Consider the following 20,506-nt stretch of genomic DNA (forward strand, 5'->3'; position numbering starts at 1 on the left):
CATGGACATCTGTATCCCTTCACATCTCGCTCCAGTGGGTATAAATGTGCAAACAGTATTAATAGTGACTGGATTTTAATACTTTGTGAGATACAGGACTACACTACTCATCCTCGGTTTCTTACACACAGAACCCTGGTCATTATCATACTTAGACTAACACTGCACCTTACTGCTGGTGTGGTGCTTGCTGTCAGGATAGCAGATCAGTTCTCCAAGGTAAGAGCTTCGGAACTAGGCTGAATAGTTTCCCACCTAACCATGCTACTTAGGATCTGCATTTAACCAGTCTATGGGCCTTGGTTCCACTGTGTATAAATGGACAACCAAAACTGGAGTCCTTAATCAGTTGGCCCAGTGATTTAATAACCCTAGGTAGCATCTAAGTGAGTTTTTAAGCATTTGATTCAGATCATGTGTCTGTCAAAGGAGAAAAGTCAACAATGAAAACACAATGAAAGAATTAAATTTCCCTATGGGTTTTCATAAAAAGGAAATGAGCATATATATACATACATACACACACACACACACACACACACACACACACACACACTTAATTTCCATTCCTCATGTCAAACATGGAAAGTAAGGCATTTGGCATTTGGATTTGTGTGTGTGTGTGGGTGGTGTGTGTATGTGTGGTGTATATATGTGTATATAGTGTGTGTGGTGTGTGTGTATATATGTGGTATGTTTGTGTGTGGTGTGTGTGTGTATATGTGGTATGTTTGTGTGTGGTGTGTATGTGTACATGTGGTGTGTTATGTATGTATGTATGCATGTATTAGTTGGTTGTGTGTATGGGTATAGTGTGTGTATATATTTGTGTGTGGTCTGTATATGTGTGTATATCTGTATGTGGTGTGTGTGCGTATGTGTGTATGGGATATGTATATGTGTGTGGTATATGTGTGTACATGGTGTGTGTATATGTGGTGTGTGTATGTGGTATGTATATATGTGGTGTGTGTATATGGTATGTATATATGTGGTGTGTGTATGTGTGTATGTGGTATGTATATATGTGGTGTGTGTGTGTATACTCATGAGAGCATGCGTGCACATTGGTAGGAGAGCAATCTAGGCTGTTGTTCCTCAGAAGCATCTTGTCTTTTTGAGACAGGGTCCCCTTTTGGTCTGGAGTTCACCAAATATATGAGGCTGGATGGCTAGAGATCCCCAGGGGCCTGCCCACCTCCAGCTCCCCAGTGTTGGGATTAGTAATGTGCATCCCCACTCCTGGTCTATCTCATGCAGGCACTGGTATTGAACTCGTGCCCTTGTGCTTGTGAGATAGGCACTTCACTTACCAGATATCTCCCCGGCCTAAGGAAGGGATCTTTATATAACTATTTAATGATGAAACTGGTGAACATAGGCTACCAATAATTGTAAAATATAGCAGTGATCCCTTATACTGGGAGAGTGCTAAGACAGAAGAATGACATGTGACAGTCATTTCCTAACAGTACAGAGTGGGGATTGCTAGGGTTTCCTGGCTGTTCCAGGCTCAGTAGTGGAAACCCTTTCTCAAGGGAATAAGATGGAGAACAGTGGACCAAGATACCCAACATCCCTCCCTGCTCCCGCCCCCACACTGAATGCTTTCCAAACATCTACAATACTTTATCAACACACAAAATTACTAGGGACACCACTCCACTACAGTTTTGTAAGTAATGACAGGCATGGCCTTGAAGTCACACTGCTGACAAGGTATACATTCAGTGCATTGAGAATTAATACTACAACTGAAGAGATGAGTCAGTGGTTAAGAGTACTGGCCTCTCTTGATGAGGTTCAGTCCCCAGCACCCATGTACTGGCTTGAAACTGTACAGAACTCCAGTTGAAGGCATCACGGCCAAGTTTGCATCTGATACTGTGCTGATCACCTGCTGCATTAGAATGGGCCGCCTCTTAAAAGCATATTAGATTCCTGGACCAATTATCTTTCTTATGACAACCTCCATGGTCACCAGGCATAGATGTGGTACACATAAGACATGAAGGAACACTCATAAAATAAAATAAAATAAAATAAAAACCCAGAACACCAATGCCAGCAATTGTGCCACTCAGAAGATAAGCCTCGGCCACAAGCATCTTAACTTTGAACCACCATGGTGTTCTTGCTTACTATATTTCACAACCTGATGTAGCTAGATGCTGAGATTTGGGACATCCTGACAAGACTTAGTGAAAAGCTAAAGACAAGTGAGAAGCTGGGGGTAGACATGAGCACATAATGTGTCTGGCATTGGGGAGCACTGTACGGGAGCACTGAACAGGAGCGCTGAACAGGAGGACTATACGGTAGCACTGTATAGAAGAATACTGTCACCACAGTTAGTTTTCCTGTTACTGATGTAAAAATCGCATAATATGGTTGAGACTGAATCAGAAGTCATGGTTAGTATATTTAAAAAGGTAAGGACTCCTACTTAAAAATCTAACGTGTTTGTAGAAATCGAACATGTCCAAAATAGTTAACCTGCAAACTTGTATGATTAGAGAGGCAATGAGTTGGTGGAATGTCCGTCCCCAGATGACATCGTGGTCATGTTTGCATCTGATAGTGTGCTGCTCCCCTGCTACATTAGAATGGGCCTCCTTTTAAAGCAGATTAAGGCCTGGGCCAATTAACTACCTGTATCACCAACATGGCCCCTTGCATCAGTTAGAGTTACACATTGGATCATGAAATGCTGAACATTCTCTTTGAGGCCCAATGCAGAGGCATAAGGCTCAGGTATCCCTTGTAATCGAACCAAGTGATGATGGTGGTGGTGGTGGTGGTGGTGGTGGTGGTGGTGGTGGTGGTGGTGGTGGTGGTGGTGGTGATATCGTCATCATCGTCACATCCCCTTTCACAACTTTTTAAAATGTTGAACCACATGATCAGGACATTCTGACTATTCAGCTCGTTCAGAATATCCTCTTCAATGAGGCAAAGCTTCCAAATCCAGCTGATAGGAGAAGCTGGCAATATTACAGGAGTGGGATTCCGAGTGTTATATACACTGGGTTTTGACATAACCTTTCTGTAAGAACTATGTAAATAACTGCTAAATGTCATCCATTACCAGGTTTGTGTGTTTAGGATGGCAGGGGCCTTTCTCTACGGGGCCGAGAGCCTTCCACTCTCGCAAATGCCAGTTTCCACTCCTCTTCCTTCTGAGCTCACACTAGGGACGTTAAATCAGGTTGATCCATTTCTACATTTTACCTTCAACAATAAAAACTATATTCTGTTTAAACAGGAGCCTGGTGCGTTAATGAAGGATCATGTGTTGAGTGCAAGTCAACACTAGGCAATTAGCAGTATTATCTCCACTCAGAGTTTGAGGTGTGGAGAGTGGTATGCTCACCCTCGTGGCCAAGTGTGGAGGCCAGATGTTGGTGTCGGGATGCCTTTGTACAATGGCTTCTCTACATCAATTTGAGACATGGACTCTCAGTAGACCAAGGACTTACCATTTTGGCTAGAGTGACTGGCCACTGAGACCTAAGATCCACCTGTCTCCCTCATCCCAAACACAGGGTTACAGGTTCTGGTTCCAACACCCACCATCATTTTGTGGTGCTGAGATCTGAACTAAGCTCCTGAAGACCTTTGCCTTTTAAATCTTCCAGGATACAGAAATGGACATCTCTCTTCTCAGCCCTCTTCTTCCTATTTCCTTCCCTTGCTTTCTATAAGTTATTTCTTCTCCTTCTCCAAAATATTTTCTTCATTCTTTGTGTGTAGAGCATATGTGTGCAGCATATATGTGCATGTGTTTATTTCTGTGTATGCATGTGTTTGTGTGTGTGTGCACATATGTGTGGTGGTGGAAGCACATGCATGTGAAGAAGTGTCTTCTTCAATCATTGGCTACTTTAGTTTGCATGATACAGGGTATATCATTAACCCCGGAGCTCACCAAGTCATCCGGACTGACTGGTTAGCAAGACCCAGGGGATCTGCTTCCTCAGTTCTGGGATTACTGCTGTGACATGTTCTGAGGGTGTGGACTCAGTTCTAGTCTTGCGCAGTAATCACTTTATCAACAGTGCTATTTCCTTAGCACCCTACCCTGTCCTTTAACATCCATCTCCTTCGGAGAGAACTACACTGTTCAAAATCACCTCTATCTTCAAATTCTGTACAGCATAAGGAGGCAATCACTGTGAACAGCCTACCAGAGTTCAATCCCAATGACACAGTGCCGGAAAGGCCGTGCTCTCATGAGACCTGGTCAGGAAATGCTCAGGCTTCTCACTGGCCACTGGCCAGGCACATGCTAACTGCAGCTACAAAATGCACAGCATGAGGCTACTGACCTGCTGGGCTTGCAGCCAAGTACACCAGCCCCAGGCTGTTCACAGAGAGGCTTGTCTTCCTTTAAATCTCTCTACCCGTAGAACAGGACTCATTAGAACACATAGGATGTAGCTGAGTCTTCTACTCACTATGGGACCCTGTGGTTCAAAAGCTACTGTAGAAGAAAGACATCCTGTTGATTCTCATGTGACTTTGTGGTTTGTGTAGAATAGCCCAGAAATAAAGGAAATACATCGATTTTCCCTCTTTTTAATTTCCTACTTCTTTGTGGTATAAGTATCTTTTATGTTTTAATCGGATAATGGTTTTTGGAAGGAAATTCTTAGGGATGGTGGCAGACACGGGTTTATAATCTGAGTTGTGACCCACTCTGATATCCTCGAGAATGGCTTAAAATAGAGAATGAGGTTCCTATGTCCGAGATGCCCTAGTCAGGATATAAACCGAAACAGACACATAGGGCATTTAGCTCTTGGTTCTTCCCAGCCATGAGGAAAATGGTGCCAACACATGGTCTTGTTCAACTTCTTAGAGCATTCCTGCCATCCCTAAGTTTCTACATGGGATTCACTCCCCTGACCTCTGGCTAGCAGCCAGAGTGGGCTCACAGTGAATTAGAATGTGGGTGGGGTCTGCCTTGCTGTGGGAGCGTAGGCACCAGGCCAGCATTTAGGATGTGAGGTGCAAACAAAAAGAAGAATGTTGCAGGCAGAAGAACTCAGACTGAAGCGCATTGACAGAAGCTTGGCCCTGTGTTCGGCCTCTCACTCTGAGTTGCCCTTGGGCCTCACGATGAACTTATATTAAATGACACTCAGATGTTGACCTAGAAAAAGCAAGGACAGTGAGAGCCAGCAGGGCATCCTGGAGTTCTGCCTGCTATGGGGATGGCAGGGGAGGGCTGGGGGGAAGAGGAGACACAGTCCCTGGAACGTGGTGGTGAAGCCCCTTGGGGGTTGAGTTATAGGCTTTCCTTAACCTTGTTGCAATTCCAACAGTCCAAACTATGTAAAGCATATGGTTGTAATAACCCCTGCTTTCCTCAAAGGTATCTACAACTTATTAAGTAGGATTTGGGGTGTGTTTAAAGAAATTTGGGGGTGAATTTAAATCATGTTTCTCACTTGAGCAAGTGAGAAGCATATCTCTCTGAAAGCTAACTTCACAGAGAATCAGCCTACGAGAGGATGTAGTATGTAAAGATGAACATATATGTTCATTAGTAGCCATCCAAGTAGGTGTGTAATCTGCCTTTGGATGCTGTACCTTTCCACCTTTGCTGCTTTTACTTACTTTGGACTATGACTGAAGAACAATTACTATGCGGGCGAGCTCTCTTTCAATTTGGCCCTTCTTTCTATACCTGAGCAAACTATCTTGCTAGCTTTCTTTGGAACAGAAAAGATGCTGGGGAAGGGAACACAATTTTGAAGTGTTTGAAATTGTTTCTCATTACCTTAGAGGAAAAAAAATGACCTGTACTCCTGTGGGGTTTGGTGGGGTTTTTCGTTTGTTTGTTTTGGTTTTTTGGTTTTTTTTTTTTTTTTGGTTGTTTTTACAGCTGCTCTTAGAACTGAAATGCCAGCTTTATCTGTAATATTTGAAATAAGCATGATGGTGTTTTCTTTCCCTCATGCCATCAGGGTCCCATGGCTTCCCTTACCGTTGTGATTTGCCATGCAGGTAAATCAGAACAATAATGCTGTCACAGAAGAGAACTAGGTGTCCTCCTCACCCACAGTGACTCTGCTCATTTCACTACACACACACTCATGGTCTAAGAAGATGTCGTTTTTAAACTGGTTTGAAATGCTAGGCATTTCAATGTAATCTGGTTTTATCAAAAACAAAACAAAACAGAACAAAAAAGAAGTCCTGTGTGATTGGTCAGAAAGAATTTTGTGTTTGTTTAGATGGGCTCTCCACGTGTGTTGTTGGTCCTAGTGCAAACAAGTGTGAAGGGCAGACAACCTCAGAGGCCATTCCTTGTTTTTTGAGATAGTGTCTCTCATTGGTCTGGGGCTCCCTAGTTAGGCTAGCCTGTGGCCATGGAGACTCAAGATCTGTAACCCCTAGCTAGAATGACAAGGCCCTGTGACCACACCCAGCTTGTACTGATTGGGTTGTTGTTGTTGTTGTTGTTGTTTTCACAGGTTTGGGGAATGGGGAACAAACCCTCATTCTTGAAAAGCAAGCACTTTACTGAGGCTTCTCCGGCCCCTAGATTGACTTCTGATGCACACACACACACACAAGATAAGCACAGAGTGAAACTATGAAACAGAAGACATTCATAGTCAACCTTGGTGATGGAAGAGAAAACTAAGTAAGAGTACAGAATTTACAGCCCCTCGCTCTGCCATCAATAAGAAGAGGCAGCTGAAAGATGTCCTGGCTAACATGTGGGGAAAGGCATTCAAACACACGGTGGGTGGCAACAGAAACTGACACAGAAATTTTGGAGACTGATCAAAACCAGTTAAACTTGGCGGCTTATGAATTCTACCTCTGTTCATAAATTTCTACAGATACTATACAAACTACATCTACAGGATATCTATGCTAACATGTATGACAGAGAGCTAGGAGCATGATGACATGACTAGCCTCTGTGTTCTTATTGTATGTATTTGTCTGTGAGTGTGAGTGAAGGCACTGAATTTTGTTTAAAGTAAACATTTCCTACATTTAAACACCTGTACGTGTGTGTGTGCGTGTGTGTGTGTGTGTGTGTGTGTGTGTGTGTGTGAGAGAGAGAGAGAGAGAGAGAGGGAGAGAGAGAGGGGGGGAGGGAGGGAGGGACGGATCGAGGGAGGGAGGGAGGGAGGGAGGGACAGAGAGGAGTGATACTAATGTCACTGAAATTTTAAAAGACAAGTTAAAAGAAGAAAAGAGAGGTGCATCAACAGATGGCAACAGTATGGCCTCTACACAAAGCTGACAAAACCAAACAAAAATCCCAGTGGGTAGCACTGTCAGGGACTCTGTTTATGAGTCCCAAGCCATGGCTCTGCCTTCCAACAAAGAGGCCTGGTCTTCATGATGGGGTGGCCCTCTCCTATTGCTTCAAGACATCAGTCAGTGTCCAGAGGATGTATTTTCTTGAGTGTCCTCACAAAGGAAAAGAACTGCTGAGCTCTGCAAAGCACAACAAAGGGATAAACAGGGCATCTCAGGAATGCATCTCAGGACAAGAAAGCTCCCTGATTCATACACAGATTCGGTTAACTTCCACGGACAAGGAGGAGGGTTGTTACTAATGGCTTCCCTGCATAGGAACATTGGTTCCAGAAGAAGGGGAGGTTGTACCCAGCAGAGGGAAGCATCATTAATGTGAACAACCACACAGAAAGAGAAGACTTGGAGTGCAATGAGCCAAAAGGAAGGTCCTGCAAGCAAAGCCTAGAAACTCCAGGATGCAACCTGAGGCACCAGAGGCATCATGGGAGGCTGAACACCACCACCACCAACTTCATTAGCATCCCAAAGACTCTAGTATGATATCTTAGTATATACATATAAGCACATACTAGATATAGTGCAATATATTGACATATGAGTGCAATGAACACACGTGTAGTGGTATATTTTACCACATGTGTTTTATGAGCACATTGATATATATTCATATTTACAACTAAAACAATATGAATATTACTAGCCCATATGTGTACATAGCCCACATTGAACATAGATTTGGATAATTATTTATATTTTGCATTAATCCTATGTATATACTATATGATTTTGAGTCACTGAAAGTTTTTATTCTGATTTAAAATACCATTATTAGGGGCTAGAGAGGTGGCTCAGAGGCTAAAAGTACCTATTGCTCTTGCAAAGGACTTGAGTTCAGTTCTTATCACCTAGGCCAGATGGTTCAAAATTGCCTATAACCCCAGCTCCAGGGGAATTTGAGGCCTTAGCCTTAGCTGGCACTCATAGTCAAATGTACACACACACACACACACACACACACACACACACACACACACACACATACACATACACACACACACAGGGGCATGCACACATGTGCACACACACATACAATTAAGAATAAAATAAATCTTTGAAAAACAAATAAATAATATATCCTCACCTAAGCATGATACTCAGTACTATCTGAATGTTTTCTGTATCTGTGAACACATGGACATAGGCATATGTACACACATGTATGTGTACATATTTGCAGAAATTATGACTTTTACTAGAACATAATTTTACTCATTTAATGTCTTCCTTCCTCATTACTAACTGCTTCCTTAAAAATTCTTATGTTCAGCAAGCATACCAAATATTGAAACACATTTTCCTACACCAAAAAATTTCCACTAAATTGAAGACATATGTTTTGACACCATAGTGTATATATGTCTATAATATATATAATATATATTATATATACATAACAGTATATGTCGTGTTCCTTGCCTCTATCTAAGGGAAAAGTACTTGGAGACAATTTTAATGAGACATTTAATCACTTGTTCCCTTGAAAGAGACCTGCTTTCTCTCCTAGAATAGAGGAGAATCGCTAGTAAAGTAGCCTTCAGGAAGGAAGCCATGTAAAGGGAGGTATGTGAGCTTCATTCTGAGCTTGACTCCAACAACCTTCACTGACCAGAACAGGTGCGTGCTGGTGCTCTGAAGAGACCTCCACAGGAGCTGAGGAACAGCAACCACTCACTCAAACACACAGGACAGAAACATAGGCATATGTACACACATGTATGTATGTGTTCCCTGTGGAGTTAGGGAATGGGATCTTGACAATCTTGTCAGCCTTCTCAGACCCCACCATCGTACTGATTTAAAGGCAAATCTAAATCCGTGCTTGTGACTCTAAATTATCATGGGTCACATTTGAACGTGTAACCCACATGTTGCTGTCCCTCAGTTCTTCTCTGTTGGTTATAACAGAAACTATACATTCCCTAAGTAGCTCTTGGAAAATCAATGAAAACACTTAACAGATATTACTTTTTGGTCATACCCAAATGACCTCTGCAAACAGGATTGAAAGTGTAAAGTAACCTGGAAATGCTGGGCTGTCTGTAAAATATACTATGAGTCTCTCTAGAAACAAGAGAGATCGCAGAGATCAGAAGAAGATGGCAGCCACCGAGAGGAGAGTTTCAGGCCAACAGAGCTAAGTCTGGACATTTGTGGCAGTTGATGATATTCAGGGTGGGACAGTAAATGAGCAACTGTCAAAGATCTCGAGGACTACCTGCCAAGGGTATTATCTGTGGGCCCAAGACACATGGCCACAGTCGCCAGGAGGTCTTGGAGAATGTCACCCCTAGAAGGTGATGTCCCAGCCACTCAGAAAGAGATGGAAGGGTAAAGATCTACTCTCAGCGCCATTTTGCTTTTAAAACAGTCTTGTTATGTAGCTCAGGCTGGCCTTGACCTCTATATCTTAGTGCTCCTGTCTCCTAAGTGTTGCAATGATAAGAATTCACTACCATACCAGGCTCAGTACTGTTGGTGGTGGAAGTGGTGTGGTGTGTGCGTGTGTGTGGTATATGTGCACATGTGTGTGCACAAACAGGCTGGAATATGTCAAGTGTCTTACTCTATCATTTTATATCTTATTCCCTTGAAGCAGTGTCTATCAGCAAACATGAATCAATGTGGACAGGCAGCAAATCCCATTGAGCCTCCTGTTTCTACAGGATGCTAGGGTCACATTACTGGTGTGTGCATCCATGCCTGGACATGGGTGCCAGGGATTCAAACTCAGGTCCTCATGCTTGCACAGCAAATGTTATTATGTGCTGATCTATGTACTAATTATATCTCCATTTTAATTTCATCTTAGATTAGGCCCTAGTTTGTTTTTACCCAGTTTCTGTCACTGTTGTTTTGAAACAGGATCTTGCTTTATAAACCAGGCTGGCTTTGGATTCACAGTCCCAACTTCCTGCCTCAGCCTCCTTAGTGCCAGGTTTTATGTTTTTAGAAAACAACACTCTTGACTTTTATGATAGTTTCTTCTCGGGCTCTTGGCTTCATTGTTAGCTGCTCTAATCCTGATTGCCCACTCAGCATGAGTGACTATGGAAAGACCCAGTATGGGTTGTGCTGGAGTCTGCAGCCTTGACTACACTCCTTCCCTTTCTTCTGATTCTCTTATGTTTCGACTCCAGGACAGAGTCACTGTGAACATTAATTAAGATGACACATAGGAAAGTGTTCTGTAAACTATGAAGCTTTATATCAATATAAATAGAAGGTGACTTTTTTAAAATCTAGCAGGCAATTAACTTTCTTGGCACTGTTGGTCTGCAGTTATTAGAACACTTAGTCAGGCAGCGTTCAAGTCCAGGAAGGTACTGATTCCAGGGGAAGAAAATGCTTTGAGATGTGCTACATGTGAAACTGCACAAGGTAAAATGAGAATCCTGATCTTTCCTTCTGCCCGTGCATCAGAAGCCAGCACAATCTCAACACTAAGTGTTGAACATATTTCAAAACTACTTGTTTGGGGGCTGGGGATTTAGCTCAGTGGTAGAGCGCTTACCTAGGAAGCGCAAGGCCCTGGGTTCGGTCCCCAGCTCCGGAAAAAAAAAAAAAAAAAACAAACTACTTGTTTGAATCAGTTGCTGAGGGATTTTTTTCCTCCCAAATAATCAGACACATGCAACAAAATAAGCTCAAGGGTCATAACTATTATTTCAAAATATCCTCTAAATGCACATACATATGTACATGTATGTATATATATGTACACATAAATATAGCATGTATGTGCACAACTACATATACAGCTAGATATTCAATGTCTTGGATGAGTATCCGGGAAACAGGATAAAAATGGTTTGCTTTTATCATTTGCAGCAGTATCATAGGAATTGAGTGGGTTAAACCCTATTTCTCAAGGAAATCGAGATGTGTGTGTGTGTGTGTGTGTGTGTGTGTGTGTGTCTTCCTGTATGTCTCATCTGTGTATTCTCATCTGTGTGTTTCTGTGGTTTTGTGCCTATGTATTTCTGTGTGTCTGTCTATGTGTCTTTGTATGTTCATATGTCTTTATTTATGTGTGTGTCTGTGTTTGTATCTGTATGTATGTATCTGTGTGTGTCTGTATGTGTTTGTATGTATTTGTATATATGACTAGGAGTATGTCTATATTTCTGTGTGTTTGTGTGCATATGTCTAGTGTGTAGATGTATATATGTCTGTGCTCATGTGTGTGTAGGTGTGTGTGTGTGTGTGTGTGTGTGTGTGTGTGTATAAAGAAGAGATGATAACCATGGCTATCTTCCCTCAGGTGCTATCCATACTGTTTTATTTTGTGAAAACATTGCTCATTACTCTAGTTCTAGACAGCAGGCTAGGATAAATAGCCAGTGAGTACCAGGTATGGCCCTGTCTCTTTCTTCCCTATTTGAAGATAACAACCTTACTACATAACTGATTGTTTTTTAGTTCTCTGAGAAATCACCATGTGTTTTGATTGTGTCCATTCACACACATACACACCCAACTCTTGCTGAGCCACCACTAGTCCCTAAACACCCAACGTTGTCTTCTCTTTTTAAAAAATACCCATTGAGTCCCATTTCTGCTGCCCATATATTCTTGGATGTGTGGACTTCCACTGGAGCAGGGTAAACTCACCAGAGACTACAATCTTAAAGCAAACGGAGTCTCCCTCTCCCAACAGCTATCAATCGCCAATAGCTCCTCAGCTAAGGATGGAACTCAGCTGGCATTTGATCTAGCCTGAGCTTGCTCAGGTCAACAGTAGTGAACCCATGGCAAAAGCCCACTGATGCAAGAGAGGCATTAACATCACAGGGCACCTTATTTCTAAGTATAGGTTCTGAGGATCCAAACTTGAGTCCTTGTGCTTTCTAGGGAAGCTGTTTCCCCAGCCCAGGGCAGAAGCGTATGAAACTACATATTTACTCTTCTGAAATGGTTCAATAAAGCACTGGCCATGCACTCATGTGGTAACAGGGCTGACTTCAACGAATATGGCAGCAAGGCTGTCTTCATCAAACACTCATCTTTTTGATCAACTCAGCTGTCACTTCAACTTTCTTACTCTTAAATATCATAGCTGAAAGTACTAAAGGTGGTTCATTTGAAAAATGTCTTCACAGACAACAACAATCTCGCTTAATTTGTATATTACATTTCACAGTGTTTTAAATGCAAATTTAAATACACTGAAGTTGATTTGGCTGGGTGTTCTCAGATCCAGAGTAAAAGCTAAAGTTGTGAATGATGTTTAACTGTTACCTAGATGAGCAACTAGAAGTCACCTCAAACAAAAAAAATGCCACAGTTACCTTCAATCAATGAAGGTTACAAACATCTTGCTTGGGTATATACTTTCGAATGAAATAAGAACAAAGAACCAGAGAAAGCTTTTAGCTATCATATCACTGTCCAGAAGTTTCTCTTTTATGTCAATTTCTACATAGGCACACACAAGGTTGCCCTATCCAGCTAGCCTTCCATTTTCTATTTCAGTGTCTATCATTTTATTTGTCTACTAGGTATATCCAAACCTTTGAGCATTGCAACATAACACTGTCATCCTTACATTTCACACATCAGAGCTACCTAATCAAGCACCAAAATAGGTTTTTAAAAAAATCTCTCATAATGCTTAAAGGAAGTTTATGATTTTTGCATGAGGGTGCATTCATTCATAGCCATTCTAGCCTGTGTGAAGTTGTGTGTGACCTGGATAAAAATGTAAATACAAGCCATGTGAGATACTGTTCAGCATTGGTTGAGGCCAGAGATGCCAATGTCTGCAGTGACATATAAATGAACAATTTACATCCAATACCCATCTGTCCTAGTTAACTTCAATTCAATTGCCCAGATCATATTTGCCTGTGGGCATGTATGGAGAGTATTATGGTGATCATTAATTGGTATAGGTAGGCTAAGCTCACTGTGTGTGGCACCGTATGGGTGATCCAGGACTGTATGAGAAAGCTAGCTAAGCAGGAGTCTTTGAGCAGCAAACTTCCAGAGTATTCATGTCCTGACTTCTCTCAATGCTGGACTGTGAGCTGAAAGTGTAAATCAAATGAAGCCTTTCCTCCCCCAAGTTATTTTTGGTTGGTGTTTTATCAGAGCAACAGAAAGGAAACTAGACCACCACCACCAGAATCCACAAGTTTCCAACACATTCTACAGTCCTTGCTTCCTGGTAAACTCAAGATTTCCTAACTCAGCTGTTGAAGGAGCATGCTGTTCTCATGCTGTGGGGGCTGTTGGGTGACTTCATCTGCCTCCTGAAAGGCATTCATTCATCAGAGAAAGGCCAGGGGTGGTGGCTGGGCATTCCCATGTTGCTATCATGTGTCAAATATGTTTGCTTTTGGCAGAACACATATCTGAGGAGCATCTGACTGTCTGCATAGCCATGGTTGATTGTAGTGCTCTGTCCTGCCCAAACCCCTCCTCTCATCACCTAGAACCATGGCTTCCACTTAACTTCTGTTTGTCTACTCAGGTTCACTCTACGGTTGGTTTCAGGTGTGGAGGATCCTTTAGCACTGAGTGCAGTTTATTTTCTAACAGATTGCCTGTGCAAGGGCTGTTCTTACTGGGGAGCTTTGAATGAATGACATAAGAAAACATTCTGAAGTCCCTATCTGCCCCTCTCAGGATCTGGCAAGAGCTTCTTCACACACTGCTGCATTTGTTCACACCTACTGCATTTGTTCACACCGCTGCATTTGTTCACACCTACTGCATTTGTTCACACCACTGCATTTGTTCACACCCGCTGGATGCACTTTTGTTCACACATGCTGCACTTGTTCTCTTCTCTCTTGGGAACTCAGGCTTCTCACCAGTTCTTTAGGTTGGGTGGAAGGGCATGGTCTATTGAGGAATTTTTTTCATTGGCCCCTGATGAAGCCTCATGGCCTGGGATACCTAGCAAAATGCCCTCCCCAGGAGCCACCTACAAAGAACATTAGGGGAGAGCTTTTTATTTGGTGGCGGGGTGTGTGTGTGTGCAATGAATTTGAAAGTCCATAGAAATCAAGTCTTTAGCCTTGAGGAAACTCTGCTCTGAGGAACCTGGATCCAAGTGAGGTGGGGTTTCATGGAGGAGCAACAGACAGAAAGCTGGGATCATGACCCAGGATCTAAATGAGGTTTCCCTGCAGACTTGCCTTCCACTCTGGCCACCATTCTTCCGTTCCTTACTTTAACACCTTTATGGTCTCTGACTATAAACCTCAAGTATAAAGTTTCAACTTTGGGTCCTGTACTTTTCCTAAGAAGGTTAAGATGAACACACTGATATAGAGTACTTAACGGGGCCAATTTAAATGTCAAGGTCATGTGTCTGACCTTGGCCTCAGATGATTGACAGTCTGACTAAGGGGCCAATTAGTTTGTCAGCATGCATGAGGGATGCCTTGTCATGTCAAGACTACTTGGCTAAATCCTTTTCTGAAATCATGCATTTTGGTTACAAGATCTGATATATTATTCTTTGGGGTCTAAGATATTTTGAGTTGGTTTATGACAATTAACAGAACCATTAGTAGCAGGTCAATTTATGCTGGCTCAGCAAACTTTGAGACTAAAAGTTGAACAAATGTTCAATTGGCCTTTGCTTAAATTTGTGTGTCTGAAATTTAGTATTAAAATGTTCATATCCATATCTAAATGGTCATGTTTCCATCAGGTGCTCTTGAAGAAAAAAAGATCACAGTGGCAATCAAAGATCAATGAGAAGATTAGACCTAAACTTCATAATGATCAATCATGAGATCAATCATTAGAGCTTAATGGATGGGTAATTGGTAGCTAGTAACATTTTAAGCATTTTCAAATGTAGCTTACAGATTTCTGGGGATGCCTGTGCACATATGAGGGTGTTCATAAGAAGAAAGCCTCCGATACAGTGATGAGATGTTAGCTTCCTGTTTCTCTGTCCTATTTGCACTATTGCCATCAGTGTGGTGGGTACACACCGGGGCCTCAGCATTAGCTATGGCAGTGACACTGAGATGCAGCAATGTCACCAAGGGGTCCCCACCATGTGCCCCAAGGGCTTTGTTTCTGGACCTAAGTTGCTTTTGTTTGACTGCTTGTTGGAAAAATAGCCTTGAATCCCAAGTAGTGTGAGAGGACACTCATCTCCAAAGCCCAGGAGAATGAAGGCTGTGAGAGTTCAAGCCCCTAGCTGCTTTGCTCATGAAATTCCAACTTTTTCTACCCAGAATAGCTCCCTAAAGTGATAGCCACACAGACCTTTGTATGTGGCAGACTCTGCTGGAAGAGAGAGGTGGGAAGTTGTCAACTCCTGGGATCAAAGTTGATGATGCCACAAATAACACAACTTGAGTTCCAGTGCTCAAGAGATCATGTGATACTAATTATATGATGCTTCAATGTTGTATGGCCAATTGTGTTAATATTCAAAAGAGCCTCCTCACATCTCAGAGAGCCAGTCATCTGTAAATGATCAGCCAATCAAAAGATGGTGCATGGGTGGAACTCTCATCTAAAGGTATGGTGCATCTTAAGACAGCAAGGTTAACACATTCAGTGATGTGGTTTCCAAGTCTCCATGGCAACACACCCTTACAATACTGCTGTGACTTAATTTTCTGCACAGTCATCCCATGCTCAGGTGTCTAGTGGCTGATGTATGGGTCTTGTTTGATTCTATCTCTGCTGAGGAGAAGGAGATCTAAAAGGAAAGCTCCCATTCTCAGACACTGTCACATCCAGTGCTCAGGGCTGGTGCCCAGCAGGACACAGATGCTTTATAAGTGATGGAGCACCACCAGAAGAGGCCCTTGCTTTCATCAAGGTTTTAGCAAAGATTTATAATCATTTCAGGAAAATTAAGATATGGAACGATTTGAGAAAGCTTAAAAATGCCTAGATACAAGTATTTAATATGCAACATGACTTACTCCACAACAAACGAACATTTGGCGTGAGTACATGTATTTTTAGATGTTTCTTAGAATAAAAGTAAATCTGATATGTTTTGAGGTAAAAGAGATTGGGGAAATCCATATGAAATTCACACAGCTTTGCTCCCGAGATACTAAAAGACAATTCTAGCACACTGGGAGAAGGTCTTGACAGATCAGAGAGGCAGCCTGGGGGGGGGGGTTACCTCACACCATCTGCAAACTGTTTTAAAACACATCAGAACCTTCTTCATGGTGTATTGTATGTACGGTATATTACATTGAGGCAAAACCTTCATTTTATTCTTGACTGAGGAAACTGACTTGAGAAGAAAAAAAATGGCTCCCCAAAGCATCTGCTGTGTGTCCTTGGTGTACCCAATAATTTATTGCTTGTTGTGGGCAAAAGTCTCTGAGGTTGTATTGCCGAAACCTCAGAGATCATCCTGACAGTTAGAAGCCAGGATTGTATATGACACGAGCCAATGGCTAATTTAGTCAGAAAGACTGGAGAGCTGTCAGCCATAGCTCCTCTCTCCACTCAAGATGAGAACTTGAACTTGAAATCCTTCTCTACCATCGAAAATCTCTTCCTCTTGGGATCTAAAGAGTTCACAGATGGGATCTTTAGAGGAAGAAAGATGTATGTTCTAAAATGATCTGATAGAAAACAAAATAGTCAAGCCAACAGTGTACCTTCTGAACACCACCTTCAGAGAAAGTGGCATCAAGTTCGAGTCTCGTGAGGACCCAGGATCATATCGACAATAGTTAGCGCCTTTCCCATCGCTCCGTGTTCATAGCTACTCAACTCTACCCAGATTCTGAGATGGTCCCATCTTAAAAGCCAGGCTTGAAAAGCAGTGGTGTGGGGCAGGTAAGGGGACAGGGTTACCTTTGACTGTCACGTGGACACTCTGGCTGGTGGAGAGCTGTGGCTGCACCAGCACGTTACATGTGTACTCTCCCTCGTCAACTTCTTTCTGCACATCTGAGAGTTTCAGAGTCCCATTGTTCTCAAACGCCACCTGGCGGTGGTTGAAAGGAAGCAGGTTAGCGTTCTTGTACCACTTGATGGAGTAATAAGGGTAGCCAATCACACGGCAGTGGATGTACGTGTCACGCCCTGCTATCGCAGTGATGTTTTTCATCGGTCTGATGCTTGCCGGCCCTGGAGAGACACAAGAAAACTCTTGAAAATAATTTAAGGGTACATCTCATGGAAAGAAATGGGTATACTTTTCCTTTGGCGAAAATTATTTAAAATTTACATAAAAATTATTTTTATGTAAATACACCTTTTTTTGCTTCAGTTTGTTGGCATTTGGCATTTTCTACTATGAATAAAAAGTTTTATTTTTCCTCTTACTACTCTCGAATGAGTCAATGAATGTTAAAGTCTCTTATCAGTGACGTCTATGAAAATATTTTGAATTACAAGGTAAAAGACAGCTTCACTAATTAAAAAGAGTAACTAGCCTACTCTGCGTGGCTATGCTCTCCTGGTGAAAAGGCTTAGAGCAACTGATTGACTGTCTGGCGGATGATGAAGATGGAGGTTATGCGGCTGTGCGCTACGGACTTGAGTTAGGTACCATGGGTGTGAAGGCTTACCATGGATGTTGTGAGATAGGAAAAACGGAGAGAGGAAAAGGCATGCAGAGCATAAACCAGGAAAAGAAAGCTTCAGTGGAAAGATGTAAGAGGACAGAAAGTAGACAAGCTGACTACGGAGACCAAAATGCCATTTTCAACACCGCTGATCAGCGCCATTCCTGAGTAGGAAGGAGAGGGCAGGGAGAGGGAGGAACAGCTCCTCCTTTGCGCATTGCAAGGCTCAGCCCAGAGCATGCAGCACCCCGTCCCGCTACAATGATTTGTGTGTGTTTGTTCGAGGAGCTGATTTGACAAGCACCTCTTACGTTTATTCGAGCCTGGTACAGGACGACTCCAGCCGAGTTGTTGGCAGTGCAGCGGTAGACACCCCCATCCCGGACCTGGGAGCTGGAGATATTCAGGTAGCTGACCACGTTCCCCTCGGACGTGATCATTTGGCTGATGCGGTGGCCGCTGCCCTTGAGGATGGGGTCATCGTCCAGGGTCCAGGTGACCGTGGGCAAGGGTGTACCCTTCACATTACACACGAGGGACACTGGCTCTGCCGGGCTCACCACTTTCTCGCTAAAGGCGGAAATGATTTTGGGAGTTCCGTCTGCAGGGAGACAAAAACAGGAAAGGACATTTTAATCCTCTGCCAAGTTCACTGTTTATACTCGGGAGAGAGAGAGAGTGAGAGCACTGTTTGTTGGCACTGTCCCCAAAACCCTTGCGCTAGGAAAAGTTTCCAAGTGACATGAATGAATGAAAGCAAAGTGACGCCCCTTTCTTTATGGTCTTACGGGAAGGAAGGATGAGGCGACCGAGAGCTCATGGTAAAACACCAAGAGATCCCATGACTGCGGTTCGAGACATTATGTTCCTCTTCGAAGCCACAAACAAGGATTTTGCACACCCCAATGCTGCTTTGTCTATTTTCCCCTCGGTATTTGTAGAGATTGCTCACAAGGCATCATTTAGAATAAAAATAGAAGAGAGGGACTGAGAGAAATGTTCTAACTTTTTCATATACATTTTACTTCTGTGCATCCGGGCTCCTGGATCTCTGCATCCAGGTTCCTAAATCTCTACATCCGGGTCCCTAAATCTCTGCATCCGGGTTCCTAAATCTCTGCATCCGGGTTCCTAAGTCTCCCCATCCGTGTTCCTAAATCTACATCCGGGTTCCTGAGGCCTTACTTCTTCACTCCAGCTCAAGAGTTTATGGCTGGAGGAGGTCCCTCAGACATGTTGTTTCTCAGATGTGCTGGTTGTTAGCCATAGCACCGTTGGTATTTCTACTTTCAGTGATGAGAAAAGAACTTTGAAATGTTTAAAAAAAAATCCCCAGTCCATCAGCACTACATCTATGTCTCTTTAATTACCAGGAACCTTGAATGTTTTTCGTATTTTGACTTAGATAATCTTAAAGGACATTTTTTTCGGAACCAGTTGCAACCACTTCCTTGTGTTTAAATATATGTTGTCCATTTCTGCCAGAAATAGTGTGGGGACACTTGTGGTCTCATATTGGTTATGATTGCTTTGTTTCCTATTTTGTTTTATACTGTGGATTGAACAGAGGGCTTCGTGTTCACTAGGCAGAATCAATATTTTTTAGTGTTTATTCATTATTCTTGTGTCCTTTTTTGAGGAGTGCTACTCGAATATTTTACTCATTCTTTAATTAGACTGACCTTGAGTTTCAGGTTTGTAGAACTTTTAGGTTTATTCATTCTATTTCATGTGTATGAGTGTTTGCCTGCATGTACATGTGTATGTCACATGTGTAGTGTCCTTAGAGGCTAGAGTGTGTCAGAGTCCCCAGAACCAGAGTTATAGGCAGTGGTAGACCACCATGTTAGGTACTGAGCCTCGGTGCTTTGCAAGAGCAGCCAGTTCTGAACAGTTGATCTGTCTTTCCAGCCCTGACTCCTAAAATATATTTGGAATGTTAGCAAATATATGTAAACTAATTTATAATTATTAATTTATCAGGTGTTCATTACAAATGATCCATGATATCTGTCAGACAGACATACACTATATAGAATACCTGTTAGTGTATGTACTGAAATTGTTTCTTTCAGGTTGTGGTCCCCCTTCTACTTTTGTCCTATCTCTAGATCAGGAACAACTCTCTATTTAAGACATTTATGGCTTAACATTAAACATTTGTGTCTGAAATTTATATCAAATTGGTTTTTATGTTCGCTCCAGATGTTGGTTGAGTCCCTTAATGGCTTTGCAGACACTTATTCAAATGACAATTGGTAGTTAACTGAAAGTATTTCCTTTACCTATTGACTATCCTGTATCCTTGTGAAACTCAACCGGCTATGCATATGTGGACACATCTCAAGATCACACCTACCACCCTTCCTTCAGCAGTGTAATTTACCTTGGTCCATGTAGCTTCATAGAGAGGCTACAAAACTAGTGGGAGGAATCCTCCAATTTCATTCTCCTCCCAGCTTGAATAGTTTTCATTCCTTTGTCCTCTTGTACTTACATTGGAAATCAACTTCTCATTCTAAGAAATTAGCTTTTCCATGTCAACTTTAAACTCACTCTATACATCAGTTTTTAAGATAAGATCTCACTATGCAGCCATGGTGGCTACAAACTCAAGATCCCCCTATCTCAGCTTCCCA

At 42.4% G+C, this 20,506-nt stretch overlaps 1 protein-coding gene across 5 annotated transcripts in view; it reads right to left on the minus strand.

Moving 5' to 3' along the window:
- Dscam (DS cell adhesion molecule) overlaps positions 1-20,506 on the minus strand; it is a 578,367-nt gene that overhangs the window by 221,593 nt on the left and 336,268 nt on the right. For 2 of the 5 annotated variants that reach the window (XM_087575369.1, NM_133587.1), the window contains 2 exon segments: positions 18,172-18,468; positions 17,152-17,427 (listed from right to left, as the gene is read on the minus strand). In XM_087575369.1, the coding sequence (XP_087431495.1) occupies positions 17,152-17,427; positions 18,172-18,468 (573 nt within the window). 5 annotated transcript variants of the gene reach the window in all.

This window comes from Rattus norvegicus, chromosome 11 (assembly GCF_021556685.1).
Source record: "Rattus norvegicus strain SHRSP/BbbUtx chromosome 11, alternate assembly SHRSP_T2T, whole genome shotgun sequence".
NCBI classification, from domain to species: domain Eukaryota; kingdom Metazoa; phylum Chordata; class Mammalia; order Rodentia; family Muridae; genus Rattus; species Rattus norvegicus.